Source organism: Oryzias latipes, chromosome 10, assembly GCF_002234675.1.
Source record: "Oryzias latipes chromosome 10, ASM223467v1".
Taxonomy (NCBI): domain Eukaryota; kingdom Metazoa; phylum Chordata; class Actinopteri; order Beloniformes; family Adrianichthyidae; genus Oryzias; species Oryzias latipes.
The window spans coordinates 19,801,068-19,818,291 of NC_019868.2; the positions used below are offsets into that span (position 1 = coordinate 19,801,068).

The window sequence follows — 17,224 nt, forward strand, 5'->3', positions numbered from 1 at the left end:
ATATATGTGAAAGACAGATAAATGTTTAAACTGATGAATAACTTAAGAAAATAATTATTTTTAAATCAACGCAAAAAGAAAAAACATCATCAAACACGTACATATCTTTTTTTAATGCTTGCATAACTACTTAAAAAAAAGTTTAAATAAGATATGAAAAGTCTTTCTTTCCAAAATAAAAATTGTCGGATAATGTCTTTATTGTAGAATCTTGAGACTAGTAAATAAATTATTTGGAAATTTCAATTTAAAAAAATATATATATTTTATCATTATCATATTTACCATGATATGTAAAGTGTCAATGACAGCGCAACAGTTTGGGGAGTGGCACAATCATGAACAGCAGGACCAAGAGATGAAATAGAAACTATAAAGCCTCACTTATCACAGGTTCCTAGACTGCCATCTGTAGGACTTCAGACAGAAGTTTTAATGTTTTATTGGTTCCTACTTTACATGAGATTATTGCTTTAACATGAGAAAATAGTTATACTTACAAAAAACACAAACAGTAATTGGAAGACAAAAGAAAACACAAATAAAAAATTAATTGTGTGTGCACAGCAACAAGAGGTAGCCTAAAAATAGGAAAATTACACTGATCTTAAGAGGGGTGGGATTATATAAGCTTGCTTCTTCCGACTCCTTTTCAAGCAATAAATCAAACTCTACTTATACCTCAGTTAATTATCACTGTATTTAATTAAGCATATGTGATTTAAGTGACATTTTGGTTTTGTTTTCTGTCTTTTTAAACTATGCATTTCATCATTCCTGTAATGAGTTTGATAAATATGTGTAAATTCTTTATTGCTTTGACTACAATGCTTGAAATAAATCAATAAAATCAAAAATCAAATCAAAATCAAGAAGAAAAGAATTAGAAAGTAGTGACATTTTCTATTCATGCTGCAAATCCTTTTTATTTAACAACAAATCTTACAAGATTCTAAATTTTAAATCGATAAGGTTCCACATGTGCATTCTCAAAGGGAAAAAAGATTTATTTAAACTAACTGTTAGAAATATTTACTTAAAATGAAATGTTAAAAAGCCCAATACGTTTTGTCTTGCTATTTCTTGGCAATTGTTGTTGTTTTTTTGAGTTCTTACGTCACTAATTATTGTTAATTTAGATTACAGTGACAAACTGTAATTAATAATCAGAAATGACTCATTTCAGAACAAATGTGAACAGAATGAGAATAAGATTTTGGTACAATTTTTTTGATGTCAAGTTTTTTTTTTATTGTCAAGACTTTGGAGCAACAGGATTCAGACTCATTTTATCAATAATTTCTTTATACCCTAGATCTTAATGAGACAAAGAATCGTCGACTGTGCTGGTTTTGAGAAAAGCTTGGAAACAACGTAAAACCTGAAAAAATATCTAAAGAAAGAATTAAAATCCTGCTTAAAATATCAGTTAGCAGTATGGTTAACAGAAGGGAGATGACACTGTTGCTCGCTTTGATCAAAACAGGCATTATTTGACCTTTTTCATATTATGTACTTTTTTTCTCATTGAAAGTAAGGAATTGTTTCCATTAAAAGTACCAAAACTAATTAATTAACTAAATAATTATGTAATTATGTCTTTTTAAATATGTGCAAAAGGTTTAAGATAAGTAAATGTAATAAAAGCATTTTAAAAACTAACTTTAGCTTGAATGAATTTAGAAATCTGACATAATCTGACAATAATCTCCTTTATTAGGATTAGGATAAGTAGAACATGACATGCTTTACACTATTAAACAAATGAGATTTGCAGAGGAGGTGGAGATGAACGGCAATTGAATTCCCTGGGATTAGGGAAAAAGATAACTGACGATCGATCCTCTATAATAAACAAACAAACAAACAAATAAATCGTCGCGCTTCCCAAGAAAACAATAACTTATCTTTCTTTATCATCACGTTGAAAGTCAATGTAGCAAAATTATTCCAGCATTTTTTTTGAAAATAAATATATATTTTTTAAATGGTTTTAACTCTGGAGCATAAAGTGTAAACGTGGGACACAAGAGGCCGCTCTCGAGGTGAAAAGGGCGATCACCAGGGCAGCAGTGGTTCTCGTCTTTTGACAGCGGCGGCTCCCACACAAACCGGGAGAAAGACGCAAATATGCGCTAACAGAGACAGCGGAATGGCTGTTAAGATGAAAAGCCACCAGCTTTAAACCGTCTCGCCGGTGCTCGCGGCGAAATCAACAACCGTTCGCTAAGGTATCGGCGGGAAAGCAGATGGATTTCGGTGCCGTCCACTTCGGCGTCCCGGGATTTGTTGTTATTAGCAGCTAATGCTAACTTAAAGTTGCGAGTTAGCTGGCCTAGCTTGCCAATGGTCAGCGCGAGGAGAAGATAATTCGCTACTTATGTGTGTTTTCGAAGTACACCCGGTGATAAAGCAGAGGAAGTTTGTTTAGCTGATGGAGACCTCGAACTTGGAATACAGAAGTCCCTTAGCCGCAGCTTTTCAGAGTCCCCATCCCAGTAGTTGCCTAGCTTCGCAGACAGCCACCACCATCCCAGGAAGAATGAGCAGAAAACGTCGCCACTTTAAAGGAACCGAAGTCAGCTGCTGCGTAAAATACATTTTATTCGGATTCAACATTATATTCTGGGTAAGTAAGTCCATAGTGTGACAGTTGTTTTTTTTTCCTGTCAGGAAAAAACATTACTCTGCTGGAAACACGCTAGCACTGTTGCTGTTGGCAGAGGTTTCAATTTTACGACACTAAATCTCGAAATAATCATTTTAGGTTTAAAAATGATAATTAAAATCAACGTTTTGGTTACCCTCATTTATCTCCTGATTACACGATTGTTGTATTCTATTAAATAGGCTTTAAAATAGTTGTTGTTTTTGTTAGAAAGTAATATTCCAAGTGTGGAAACCCTTAGAAATATTGTTTAAAAGAACACAAGTTTTCACACCACCTTACCTTTAAAATCGTGCTTTGTTTATGCACGAATAATTATGATTAATAACACCATTTAACATGCAAATTACCACTCATGAACATCAGAATAGTTAATAAGTAAATAAATGTGTGGTTTTTGTTTGTGTTGTTCCTATTAAAACAAGGCCAGATGTGTAGCTTTGCGTTAACATGGTTCTTGTTTTTAGTTTTGTTGTTTTGTGGCAACTTCTCCTACACCTCTTGTACAACTCCAACAGAAGAAACGTTTCTCCATTTGCCCTCCTGTACCCCTCCCTGTTGCTGCTTCTGTGCTGCTGGTGTGGTGTGATTGTCTGTGGGTGAAGGAATTGTGTGCACGTCTGCCCCAGAGGGTCTTCCCACACACAGTTGCCAGGAAAAGGCCACGCAGCAACTTTAATGCTACCCAGCCCTTCTCTTTGAAAGCCTGCTTTTCAAAGTCTCTGCGCCTTCAGTGCCTTGAGTTTACTGGATAGCGTTCCTTCTTCTCTTGCAAACGCGCTCAAAGAAGGATGATATGGGGAAACAATAGTGTGCGGATCTTTTATGATTTTCTTTAGGTTTGTTTCAGTTTAACTTCAAGTCCAACTCCAATTATCTTTTGATCTGTTGTAAAATTGTTCCCAGTGTCTGTTCATTATGTTTACGTCGTTTTTAGCCAAAATATAAAAATGTGTAGTTTTCTAGGTCTTGGTTTCTGCGGAGCATCAGCGTTTTTTTAGAATTTCACTTCTGAGTTTTGGATCTGTTGGCACAGAGTAAGCCCGCCCCTACTTCCCAGTATCCATTTGTTTAGACTCTCGCTAGCTCTCAACCCCAGGCTAACATTACTGGTGCGACAAAAAGAGCTAGAAACATTGTAGCTATCCAGCCGAACAGTTTTGAGGAAATGCCAGCTCAGATGAGGAAAATGAAAACGTCCTTTGCCTGCAAGTGGATGCATCAGAATAGAGCAGGGCACGAAGCCTGTGGCCTGCCTTGTGTATTTTCTGTGTAACTAACACCTAGTTTTTCCTAACTGTATTTGTTGTCTGCTACTGGTTTACAAGGATTTTAACAAAAAAAACCAGAGAAATAGAAACTTAATTTTCTTAATTTCTTCATTAGAAAAATGCCACATGCCACAACTTTCATCGGAGTGGGTCTTTAATAATGCATAAAGACGGATTTCTTATTCTTCTATGCCTTTTTAAAATTGGTTGATGAAATCTGAAGTAACGTTACAGAATCCCAAGTTTGGAAATGAATTATGTTTCACAATTTGCCTCATTTTTGCCTCATTTCCCCCCCAAAAGTAAACCAGGAAATGTTTAATCACACAGTCATGTTGTAGTCATCTCTTGTCTTTTCCGTTGAAAAACTGAGCAAGCTCCAGCTTGCTGACTTTTGTCCGTTATTTAGAAGACGAGCATGTGTCTATATGCTGCCAAACCGGATTCCACACACATGCCGCCGGTGCCTTTTCACAGACAGATTTTTTGACTTTGCCAAAATTAACTTTTTTGTCCGAGTCTGTCAAGCCTGGCAGTGTCACAAAAAGTTGATGTCAATCCACGAACGTTCAGAAATACCGCGATCAAAATGAACACGTTAAAGCTGGTGCTATGTTTCTGCCCGGATCTGTCGCCTCCACAGCCTGCTGTCGACTGTCAAAAACAGCACACCTTCTTCCAGTCCACGAATAGACACACTCTTCACATTCTCATTTCATTCATAACACATTCTCCATCAGCAGTTGGAATGTGTTACAGTTCAAGCATGCTGCAGAACTAAGCGCTTGTTAGACCGTATTGGTTGCTTGCAAATTATTAGGTTTTTGTTTTCATTTTTGGTAAGTACAATAACTTCAATCACAGATTTAAAAACTCACAAAAAGAGTTTGGATTTGGCAACAAATCCCATTTTACCATTAAGGCTTTATCTCCTTGAGTTTTATCTTTTCTAATCAAACCATTAGACATTACTTTTGCAAGAATTCGAAAAAGACTTAGACATTCCTTCACTCTGAAGCGTTTGGTCTTAACCTCTGGGCCGTTCCTATTATCCCCACAATTAAATTAGTGATGAGGCTAGACGTGAGCTTTTGTCTGTACGGTGGGAGTAGGCGTGGATGGTTTTATTATTTGTCTCTTTTGGCCCCATTATGAACCCTTGACCCACACAGAAAGTAGCCCGCTCCTCGCCCGCTGATAGATGGGACACGTTTTTCTATACATCTCGTGTGCCTCTATTTGTGGGAATTGTCTGAAAATCTCTAGTGGAAGGCAACCAATGTATCCTTTTATTGTGAATTTTGAAGCCAAAGTTATAAGAAAATATAAATCTACAAAAGAAAAGAGGATATTTATTAAATGCTAATAGTTCACACAATTCGATTGATAATCAGAAAATTGAAGTGTTTTTTTCTTCTTCTTTTATTTACAAAGAACAAAGCATGAAAACCTGGGTTTGTGCTTTTCAAGCTCAGTTGGTGTGTTTTACTTTCACACACTTACCTCTGTACCAGTCTTGTAGTTCCCATTACACTCATGGGAATAGTTCCTAACAATGCAGGTACTGTTAGAACTGTTAAAAGGTGTGGGCACACAGCTTTCAGTGAATCCGTTCAGCAAAAGTCAATATAATCCTATCCTTATTGTCCTGAGAGGGGCATTTGGTTTGCAAATAAGAGGGGAAAAAGCACAGAGAAACATGCAAGTTGCTGGGTAACAAGACAGCATTGTTAGCTTTAAGGTTACTTCAATCTTATCTCTGTAAAAGCTGGACAAAACATAAACATTAGTACACACAAGTAATTGGAAGGCAGCTACCAGACGTGGAAGCTTTCTTTTTAGTTTTCTTTCTCCATGGGATATTAATGGTGATGCATCGAGCTTGAAGTGTGACATCTTGAAGTGCCACTTGGTGTTGCACACTCCATTGTGTGAAGTTTGTTCACTGTGAGAGCTGTGGTCATAGTAACTCCTAGATTATTTCAAAACAATCTCTGGAATAATTTTTGTTTAACCCTTAAACACGTTTAGCTCCAGTGTTGACATTCATTCGACAACCACAACCCTTCGACTGTTTACGCAATTAACGCAATTCTAGCAGATTCTGAAGCGGAGAATAGCAGCCTTGTGCTGATCTGCAACATATTTGATGTACTTACACAATCAACAGAAATCAGCTGATTCTGACAGAGAGAAGTGGAACACTTTAGTAATGTGTTGCATATCGATGCAAAGCAGAAATGAAAAGCTGCTTTTCTCTGTCACAATCAGCTGATTCAGGTTGAACAGTTGTAGAGTTAATCTAAATAAGTGTGTTATTTAGGTGAAATTCATAAGCTCACATAATGTGAACATTGTGTTGATTTACATACATTGTGTTGCATGTTGTTTAGCTTCCCACAAACAGAATAACGCATTTTGACCAAATACCCTAATGAAAGTTTGTAAACAATATTTTAAAAATCTTTCTTGAATCCAGTTTCATTGTGCCCTTTTGAAAGTGTTACTTATCATGCTTGCATTTGGGCATTCAGCCAAAAAAAGACAAAGAAAAAAAGACGAGCTTTTCAATTTAATTGTTGTAATTTAGTTGTTTTTAAAACGATAGATTAAGTGCATCCATGCATGGGTCAAACCCATTTTTTGAGCCAAAATCCTAAAGGGAATATAACTCGTTGGGTCAGAAATAGGAGACACTTGATATATCTGGCAACAGTGTGTAAGCCAGAACTGAAGAGGTCCATCGACATCCACGTTATCTCAAGCAGGTAGCCTGCGTGTCTGAAGTCTTTTGAATTGAAAAAACAAAACAAACAAAAACTCCACTGGTGTGTGTTATAAGTATTACTGTAATTGATTTTTCCAACTAGATTGATCAGGCCGAGGCAAGTTGTTAATTGACTTGAATTGACCTATACAATTAGAAAAAAAAATCTAAATGGAATAAATCGATTATAATCAATTTTTGCTTCATATGTAAGCCTTGCTGTTATTTTTGTTGAAAGATATGACTTGGCATGGAGTAGTTTTGTTTTGTGTTTCTGCAGACATTTGCTAAAACTCTAAAGACCCACATCCGTTTTCCACTGTAAAATCAGACAAATGGCAGCAAAAGTTTCTTTCTTGGTGTACTTTTTAAACTTGATCTGTGTTGAAATTATAACATAATTATATTTCCCGAGTTTTTCTTTTTCTTACTTGACATGCTGCTCCATCTACGCTCCCCCAGCCATGTATCTGTTTTCTCTTCTTTGGGACTTTTTATTTGACTATTTTTATGATTTTTTAATCATGGTTTTTAGGGACAACGATGGTTATGTTGGTGTCTGTAAGTCTGAGAGCCACTTCTGTGTGCTTTGTTTGACAGTTACTAGGAGCAGCATTCTTGAGCATTGGCCTGTGGGCATGGGCGGAGAAGGTATGTATAAACACATGCATGGGTCAACATTCTGTGGAAAATGAACTTGATTCTCTCAAACACGCAATGATTTCATGACAGCCTTCAGTAGAAGCATTACTTCTTGATGAAGTGGTTGCAATTTCTCTTCCACTTTGTATCAAAAAAATTGTATTATGTCTCACAAAACGAGTTAAATAGAAGTAACTGTTTCTACCTCTCCTTTCTCACCTTTCTGTTGTACCCTTATCCCCCATGAAATCAAATCATACAAAAAAGCGCTTCACATACATTGCGCGACTGGAAGAGCTTTTACATTTAAAAGAAAAAAGAAAAAAAAAACCCACACAATATTATAATAAAACCCAACCCACTCTTCACCCTTCCTACTCCCCTCTGTTAAGATGCCACCTCTCCTTCTCTCTTCTCTCTCCTGTCCACTCCAACAAGAAATGTATAAAAGCATAATTATTATAAATAACGTTTAGTCTCAAATACAAAAGGGGTTTATACAAATATACTCCTCGTATGTCTGAAGTTCCATAGCCCCCTAATGTGACAGTAAAATCTGTCCAACTCGAGAAGCCCTTTAGCTCTCATCTGTTTGCTCACCTATGTTAGACTAATGTCAAACAACACTCAATTGGTCTGCAAATGGCGAGTTACATGGCAAGAATATCTTTCTATATTTGTAAAATAAGTTTTTTTGTTTTAATTATTGACACCCAAGACAAGACTTGCAGGTAATTAAAGTCTTCTTAACGCAGAGTGATGGCCTCTTACAAAACACCTTTCAATTGAGTTAACCATCAATTTGTTTATTAATTAGCCAGAAACTGTACCAGCCACTTCAGTACACGCTGCATTTGCTGCAGGCATTCATATCCGACTGAGTTCACGTCCAGACATTACTGATTAGTAGCATCTGGTCATGAACTGTGCACAAATTGGCCTGTGCTGGAGTACCTTTGTGGAACTGTGTGAATAATTTATCGAGATTAAGCCGAATGACAAATAGCGGCTGCTCAAAAAGAGTAATGGTGAACTGGTCTCAGTGACTAATGTGATTAGTTTCAAGCCACTTGCTTTCAGCCCAACTACAGAATTGTTTCAGGGTCTAAAATTCAAAATGAAGACAGCGTGTGCCATTAGGGCCATGGAAATATGTATAGAGTGTTTATAGTTTTCTTTCTTTTGTATTTTCCAGATCAAGTACACAAATTTGAATAAGGGGAAAAGCTCAATTACGGGCTTTTTTTTGAGAGTTAGGAGGTTATTTTATAACACAGCCGCAGACTTTCATATTAAATGTAAGAAATTGTTTTTTTTTCTCTCTGCCTGCACAGGTCTGTTGGTTAGTTGTGACATTTATTACATTCTTTAAATCACAATTATTTTTCAATAGTACCTTTTGTTTACTGTAGGACTTTTACTCTGGAGCTTTAACTCCAGCGTTGACATTCTTTTACTTACTGGAACCCCTCAACCGTTTATGCAATTCACGGAACTCCAGTGGATTCTGAAGCGGACAAAAGCAGCTTTCTGCCGTTACGCAACACTTTACAGCAGTGAAATGTTTACGCAATCAACGTAAATCAGCTGATTCTGACGCTGAGAATAGCTGCTTTGCACCGTAAAGCAATACTCTATTAGTAATGTGTTGGGTATCGGTGCAAAGCCGATATGAAAAGCCGCTTTTCTCCTGGCCAGAATCGGCTGATTCACGTCAATTGCGTAAGCCAGGGGCAACTCCAGGCCTCAAGGGCCAGTGTCTCTGCATAATATCCAAATAACCCCACTTATGACTGACTACCTTGTTCAGGTGTGTCCAGCCAATTAGAACATGCCAGAGCAGGGTATGTTAGGAAATCATGCAGGAATACTACCCTCACTGGAGTTGCTCATCACTGGTGGAAATGGTTACGTTATGTCGAAGAATGCGTCCTATTTAGGTGTTGATGGCGACATCTCCTATACTTCCAGAGTTAGGAAGTATTCTATATGAAATGTACATAAATGCCTTCCGTCTTTTCCCCAGGGCGTGCTGTCCAATATTTCATCAATCACAGATCTGGGGGGTTTGGACCCAGTGTGGCTTTTCATCGTGGTGGGAGGAGTCATGTTCATCCTTGGCTTCGCTGGCTGTATTGGAGCTCTCAGAGAGAACACAGTGCTGCTTAAATTTGTAAGTCAACGCCTGGCAGTGCAAACTCCACTTGACACTCCTTATATTTGCAGTTGGTGCCAGAGGCAAGACTACTGGTGCAGCATGTGCCAGTTAGAATCGTTATAGTTGAATGCTTTGGCTGCATTAATGTGTTGGAGCCCTGTGGTGCTCAGACAAACGTGTGATTATTTATTTTTTTTTTTTTTTTTTAATCTCAAGCATTTTCATTCTGCTTTTTGAAGACAAAGAGTAGGGAATTATTATTATTTTTGTTTTTTTTAAACCCAAAGCCTGTACCTTTTTAGGTGGTTTATTTGGTTTTGGGGTTTGTATTGACAACAAATTGTCACTGACGTGGACAAATGGGCCTCATTGCTGGCTGCATTTCTGAGTGGTTATTAACTCCAGCAGATGTCCATTAGCAGCAATGAGTCAGGCGTCAGAGTGAGAAGCTAATGTGGTTTTCGTACATTTATCACCCATCTTGTCTCCTGCATTTACTGTAAATGGATAATGTAACTGCACCTGTGGGAGTTTTTTGTCTTTCTTTTTTTTGTTGCTGCATTCTCACTTATCAAGTTAGGGTGAGGCGCACAAAAATATTCTAACAGGGACTTGTCTCTAAAAGCATTCTTACTTGTTATGTTCAAGAGACTTGAAAATAAAAGGAAGGAAGTTTTTGGGTGTGTACGTCTTGTTGTTCAGGGCTTTTGTGTGCTCATGCTTGTGTTTGTTTTGTACTCTCCAGTTTTCCGTGTTCCTGGGTTTGATCTTCTTCTTGGAGCTGACTACAGGGATCCTGGCCTATGTCTTTAAGGACTGGATCAAGGATCAGCTAAACCTTTTCATCAACAATAATGTTAAGGCCTATCGCGATGACATCGACTTGCAGAACCTCATCGACTTTGCCCAGGAATATGTGAGTCACCACATGCATGACAGTAATGCTTGTGAAATCTGAATCTCCTTGAACTGCTAAACTGAATCTAAACTTTGGGCGGCAGTTTAGCTCAGGCGGTAGAGCAGGTCGTCCAAAAACAGAAGGGTTGGGCGGATCAATCCCCGCCCTCCTCAGCCAGCTGTTGCCCCCCGAGCGCGGCCAGCCTGCAGCTCACCACCCCCCCAGGGGATGGGCAAAATGCGGAGAAGAATTTCCCCATTGTGGGATAAATAAAAGTAAATAAAAAAGAAAAAAAACATTTATTTTTTTTGTGTTGTAATGTCTGTTTCTTTTTTGAGGAAACTGCATTTTTTTAACCTTTTGGTTTACAGGAACTGCACTGAATCATGGTTTAATTTTGCCTCCTAACTTTAAATGATTATGCAATTATACAAATGATAATTGACTCTTGTGTATAAACACGGGAGTCTGTCATGAGGCTCCTCTAAATGAGATTAGACCTACCGTCGGCACACCAGCTGAGTCTCATCTGCAGCCTTCAGCGGCCTCGGTAAACGCCATCCAGCAGCGCTGCAGCGCTGACCTGAGCAGTGTCTGAGGCTCTTAGATGGCGGGGGTCGAAGGTCGTTCTGTCTGTGAGCCAGAGTTTAATCCGTCGTTTGCTGTTCCATCTCAGTGGTCATGCTGTGGAGCTCATGGACCTGATGACTGGAACCTCAACATGTACTTCAACTGCACTAACAGCAATCCCAGCAGGGAGCGCTGTGGAGTCCCCTTCTCCTGTTGCGTCAAAGATCCAGCCGTGAGTCGCCCATTACCCCTTTTTGAAATGTTAAATAGGGCTAGCTTACCACTTATTTATTGCAGTGTTCAAATTAAGGATACTGTTAAAGGTATTTATTTATTTATTTTACAAACTCACTCCAGTCCCTTTAGTTTAAGCAAACATTTAATATAAAAATGCATCTACTCTTTGCAGGAGGATGTGATCAACACACAGTGCGGTTATGATGTCCGCCGATTAACGGTTTGTATCTTCAACCTGTCATTTGAACATATTTTTTACTCTTCCACACCCCTGACATGCCTCAGAATAGTGAACGCTGACTTTTTCTAAGTTGCTCCTAACTGGAAACATTATTGGTTACACAGTAACTACAAAAAAAAAAAGAAAAACACCAAGAATTTACTCAACATAAAGTCAACAGCTCAAAAGCAGGTACTGGATACGAACATGGTTATGTGGCGCACAGACTGTTCTGCAAAACTCCTTGCTTTAATAACAGATTGTTCCTCTAACGGGGATAATTAAGCTCCTGTTTTAGCCCAGAGAGCAGCCTTACTACACTCTGTAATTGGCTACTCAGTGGGTTATACCAGTCTGTTCCCTTTTCCTCTTTGTGTGGGTGTGGTGCTCACAACTCGCTGCACTGCAGTCAAAAAGATTGCTGTTGCTAGGCGAACCGCAGTACAGCAAACTAACTACCTGCCACAGTGTTGGTGTGAATTAATTTCCCCGTACTGCTGTCCTGATATGCTTTAAGTTTTGAAGCTATCAGTGAGGCTCCATGACTTCCTGTGGAAGCCCATCCAGGGAAGTTCAGGGTGGGAAAGAGGAAGAGCTGGAGACATATGGAGGACAGAGGCACAACAAAGGCAGAGAGCTCGAATGGCTTCAGAGGAAGTTCACAGCCAGAACAACAACATGTTCCTGGCTTTTTTTGTTTTTTATTGGCTACCAGGAGACCCTCTTTACTTCTCATTGGCTGAAAGCTGGCTTTCAGGGATTGCAAGAGAACAAAGAGATTGCCTGGTTGGCTTGACAAAGAAAGCATTGTGTAAAAGACGCCCTTTCTTGTCCCCCTCTCGGTGCTTTTAGCCGTAAATTACACGTTCTTGGTTGCTGGACTCAGTCAATCATCACAACTCAAAACAGTCATCTTTCTAGTTAAGGGAAATATCCTGTTTATTTCATCCAGACAGGCGGTTCATTGTAAACACTTCTTTGGTATTTTCCATAATACTCAGACTTTGGCATACTGAAATCCTTCTGTATGACTCAGCTCTGTGCAGTTTCTCGTTAAGCAGTCAGTGGGCTTTCTGTTTGTTTTGCCCAGCATTAGTCACAGGTGAAAGTTCAGATGTTTGCTGCAGTAATTCAGAAGGCCCACCGTGTCCTGGCTGATGTGATCATTCCACCTTTATCAGTGTTTAAAATGTGATCTTTTGTTTCTTTCTTTTTTTTTTTCGGAAAAAGGATCTGGAGCGGCAGCCTTTTATCCACACCAAAGGCTGCGTGGGGCAGTTTGAGAAGTGGCTCCAGGACAACCTAATTTTAGTAGCCGGGATATTTGTGGGAATTGCACTTTTACAGGTGACGTTTGCTCGCTTGTTTGTCGATTGTTTTTCTCTGTAACATCTGGTTCATGTAATGGAACTGGCACTACAACTGTGCTGTGATTATGTATCATCACTGCCACTTAGTGGAGTAAAGAAGCAACATAAAGAAAGCAAATCATGCATTGCAGCATTTTATGTCATATTCATAAAATCTTTAATGTCTTTATAAACTATTTCTTTCTTTATTTTTCTTCAGATATTTGGTATTTGCCTTGCTCAAAACTTGGTGAGTGACATCAAAACCGTCAAAGCCAACTGGTGACAAAAGAAGTGAACTCTTGCAAGGTCAAAACTGCTCGCCAACGGCCCGTCCAGCTGAGGATTAACAGCTGAGCCAAGCATGTTCTCATGCGTGCACACGGGCAGAGTTCACTTTCCCGCCCGTCAGTGGAGCTTTAAAGCGCGGAGCAAAAATGTCACGTTGACCAAAACAACTGGGATGTTCATCCAAATGTTACCGAACTGTCCTTATTTTTAAAAATTTCTTTTTGATATTACCCTGTGGACAAATGTATGTTCAAGGCACGCAGTTGCACAAGGACCTCAGTGAGACGGAAGACTGGAAGCCATGGATAAAAGTGAACTATGGAGGAAGAAGTGACAGCATGTTTCCCTTTTAGGTCAGTCATCACAGAGCCGGTTGGTTTACACTTTAGTTCCCACATCCTGCTCCAGAGGATGCTGTGTGGCTGACCCAGAGTGTCATCATTTTTCCCCTCGATTCGTTGCGGACCTTGAAAACTCTTATTTTTTTTTAATCTTTACGCCATTGCAGGAAATATGGTTTGAATTGTTAAGTGCCATTAATGTTTTGTGTCTTTGCTTATCCTAACACCATTCCCGACCCCCCCCCTCTCCTCAGGGTTTGGCTGAAAATGTTCCCTTTCTGCCACAAGTTGAAATCATATCTATTGAATTGGAGTGGAGCAACTTTATGCAGAAACAGTGGCAGTTCATTAAAAGTCAACCTGTTTGGCCTTTAGTGGTTTTGACAGATTTTGGCTGGTCTTGTACGGAAATGCCCCGCTGAGATTAGGATTGTAGGTCAGTTCAGTTTAAACCGTTTCAAGATGCTGATTGTTTGAGTTTTAATCCGAGTATCCCTCTGGCACACGGGATCGCTCGTTTGAGGCCTTTTTTTACTTGATGCATGTTACCACACCTGTCTTACCGTGTGATTTCTGCAGAGTTTAAAAAAAGAAAATCTCTCTGTTCACACTTCAATTTGTGTCTTATGATTCATGCATACGTTTTTATTTTTTGCCAGGCACTTGTTTTACCTCGGACTCCTACGGTCAACGGCCAAATGGGTTCTGAATGTCCATGTTCGCAGTCCTTACAGAGACCAAATAAGGTCGGCTGGCCACCAGCCCAACTGACTACATTTTGTCAGGCTGCTTTTCCAAAATGTACAAAAATGACACTAGCATTCATAGGTATTATAAATGTGATTTTTCTTTTGTCCGTTTGTGTTAAAAGTGCCAGTTAAACAGAGGAATTAAATATGTTGTTTTATCTTTAGTTCAGCGTTGTCTCTTTTTGCATGAGCTTAAAACAGGTTTCAAAGGATGCCTCCTGTTGCCCTGGCAACAGCTGCAACACTACACAAATGCTGCTTTTATATGTGACATTGCAGTAACCGTGCTAACATAGATATTTTCGTTGGTAAAAACGTAGCTTTTAGGCTAAGAAAATGTATTTTTTTTTAAATAATTTTTAAACTTTTAACAATGTTTTTTTTCAGCCTGCCGAAGCATTTATTTTCACAAGTGGATGAAGTTGGTGTTATGTGTATCGTTTGGTACTTTTGCAGCATCACCTCTGCTTCCAGCAGTCCCATCCAAGAACGTAGCATAAGCAGGATTTCACACAGATTTGCTTGAATGCACGCGGGTCTGCATGTTCACGCACAGACAGGCGTCTTTGAAGCAGCACGTGCACATCAAGCACAGGAAAAAAGAAAAAGATTCATGTTTTGTGAGGAGCGTGCCAAAACTTTTTCCCTGTAGAGTAAATATAAAGTTCCCCCGCTAACACCTTATGATCATCCAGCATGCGTGTCACCCACGTGTTCCCTCTTCAAAAATGCCACCTGATCAGAGTGCATCTGTTTCACAGCCAGCCACACTGATGTATTTTTAAACCGGGGGAAAGAAACGAGGCAGAACAGCAGTCATCTGAGTCTGGGCGTCGCGTGTGCTCGACCGGGTATTGCCGGCGGAACACTATGCCTCTGCAAGGGAGTGACGGTGACTTAATGACTTGTTCTGCTTCAAGTGGATGTATATAAATGGGAGAATCTTGTTCCTTTCAGCACTTTGGGTCTAATGAGAGAGCAAGCGCCACTGGTAAATCTGACAAAACTGATGAAATGTCAAACATTTCCTTGTAAACTCTTACCTAAGATAGTGATTTTCATATATATATATTTTTTACTTTTGAGTTTCTCATTTGTTGACATGTTGCAAATCATTTTTTTCCCACCTGTCTACACGTTGAGTAACACGTCATGAAGTGTTTGAGGATGCTAAACCAGAGATTTCTTCTGCAACTCCCTCAAAAAACCCTTTCTGGTTAAACACGCCTATAATGACACCAATCTTTTGGGTAATAATAACAATAATGCCAGGTTAATTTGCAGGAGCAGTCTGGCAGGACTGTAAGCTGCAGGCTCTGCAGAAGTGACTCACAGGAGTATGGGTTACTCTGCTTGTGCATTCCCTTTATGTAGAGGAAGGCCAGAAGCAATCATTTTTATGCTTTTGTCCTTTGTCACAATGGTTGAAACACCTTAATGTCTCCGCTGTCCCCCGTGGAACCTGAAATCAATCCTCTGGCGGAGCGTTATGCATACCATAGACGAACGCATCAGTGTCAGATGGCACAGCACAAATACTTTTACAGGCTGGGAAGCAGCTTTCAAAAAAAAAAAAAAAGAAGAGCGACTTGTTTGCAGACCTACACGGATGTTTTACAGGTGGTACCAAAAACCTCTCAGCTGCAAATGTACCTTATTTATAAATGTGTTTAAAACTTTTTTTATCCCGTTAAGTTCATTCATTTTTGCAGTTTTTTTTAAACAAATCTTACCTCAATGTGTGTGTTTGATGCGCACACAGAAAAAAAAAATAATTGCGTAAAAGTTGAGTTAGGGAGCATATTTAACAGCAATACCACAGGTGTTTCTGCTGACATTTTCATCCCAGACTTTGACATTTGATGTATATTCAAGCGTAAAACAGGCTGTAATGAAAAGGAAAAGAATATCTTAGCAGTTTCATGTCAGCAGATTTGCTGCAGGATATGGAAATTTCTGCCACAGAAAGCCCCATAAATATGTTTTTTTGTGCTGCAGTGCATCAATAAATGTATTTAAGCATGCATTCTTTTTTGTTCTCTGCCATTCTCTTGCTCTATACTATGTCCTTTTATTTGATTTTACCCAATCTTGTGGTTTATACTTTGTGAAAATGTAAATCAGTATGGTCTGTGACACTGTAAATTCTGTAAAAATAAACCTTGTATTAAAGGGTCTATGAGACTGGCCTTCATTTTTGCTTTTTTTGTTGTTTATATTGTCTTATTTAAATGTGCATTTTTCCTTTAAGTAGTTCAGATTGCAAGAACCCATGTAGACTTTTTAACTTTTAACTTTAAATTTGAGTTGCACATATGCTGTCAAACAAGAAAATCAAGTGTTACACAAAAAATAGCTTTTGCTCCTTTCTTACTTTTTTGTCGTTGTTATAGCTGGGATTTCTCAGGCACTTTTATTTTTCCCCCCCAGTTCCTTATTTTTTAGTCGTGCTCTGATTCTGATTCCAAGGTTTATGCGATCACAAAGTGCTTCATTTGATATTATTACATGGTATTAGCCAACAGAGGGAGACAAATAATGAGAAGAATTTTTCAAAGAGACTGCCATGCAACCGCTCTGACCTCATCTTTTAAACCTTCCAGCCACAAAAATGTCACGTAAAAAGCTCTGTGGGTTTATTATACTCCTGCCATTAGGTGCTGTCGGAGAGCTTCTCCAATCTATACAAATCCATTCAGTCGCTGTGTACTCTTCTGCAGAACAAGACGGAGATCAAAAAGAGAAATTAATCAACAGAGTGAATTCAAATGCTTAATAGACTATTGATGTTTTCTTTGACCAGCATGATGTGTTTCAGGGCGATGGATAACCTGGTGCAAGTTTGCAAGCAATGAATGGGTAGCTGAATGGATGTAAATGTCATTGCTCCTGAAGTCTTAATTTCTGCTTTTTTTTGCCACAAAGGGAAGAGCAATAAATGGTCTTATCAGGCATGAATCTGGACCTTTATTCATTTGAAATAATTATTATACTTGTTTGCATACATCGGTGCTTTTTATAGCAACACCAGCACTTCTGTTTAATTCTATTGATTTACAGATT

The 17,224-nt window shown here is 38.8% G+C and overlaps 1 protein-coding gene across 2 annotated transcripts; it reads left to right on the plus strand.

Annotated features, from left to right (window-relative positions):
- Nucleotides 1-1,975: 1,975 nt before the first annotated feature.
- On the plus strand, nucleotides 1,976-16,338 carry LOC101157787 (tetraspanin-17). 2 transcript variants are annotated; one of them, XM_004073392.4, is made up of 8 exons: nucleotides 1,976-2,629; nucleotides 7,307-7,357; nucleotides 9,375-9,521; nucleotides 10,252-10,422; nucleotides 11,081-11,206; nucleotides 11,384-11,431; nucleotides 12,662-12,778; nucleotides 13,001-16,338. In XM_004073392.4, the coding sequence occupies exons 1-8, from the start codon at nucleotides 2,435-2,437 to the stop codon at nucleotides 13,064-13,066; spliced, it is 921 nt and encodes a 306-aa protein (XP_004073440.1). In that variant the 5' UTR covers nucleotides 1,976-2,434; the 3' UTR covers nucleotides 13,067-16,338. The 2 variants fall into 2 exon arrangements, with proteins under 2 accessions (XP_004073440.1, XP_020562357.1); XM_020706698.1 differs by lacking the exons at nucleotides 11,081-11,206; nucleotides 11,384-11,431; nucleotides 12,662-12,778; nucleotides 13,001-16,338 and adding an exon at nucleotides 10,508-10,702.
- Nucleotides 16,339-17,224: the final 886 nt, after the last annotated feature.

Excerpts from the sequence above, each read along its gene's own strand:
- LOC101157787 (XM_004073392.4), top strand. The coding sequence starts at position 2,435 with ATGGAGACCTCGAACTTGGAATACAGAAGTCCCTTAGCCGCAGCTTTT. Across the intron at positions 7,358-9,374 it reads TGTGGGCATGGGCGGAGAAG|GGCGTGCTGTCCAATATTTC; the intron begins GTATGTATAAAC and ends TCTTTTCCCCAG. Across the intron at positions 10,423-11,080 it reads TCGACTTTGCCCAGGAATAT|TGGTCATGCTGTGGAGCTCA; the intron begins GTGAGTCACCAC and ends GTTCCATCTCAG.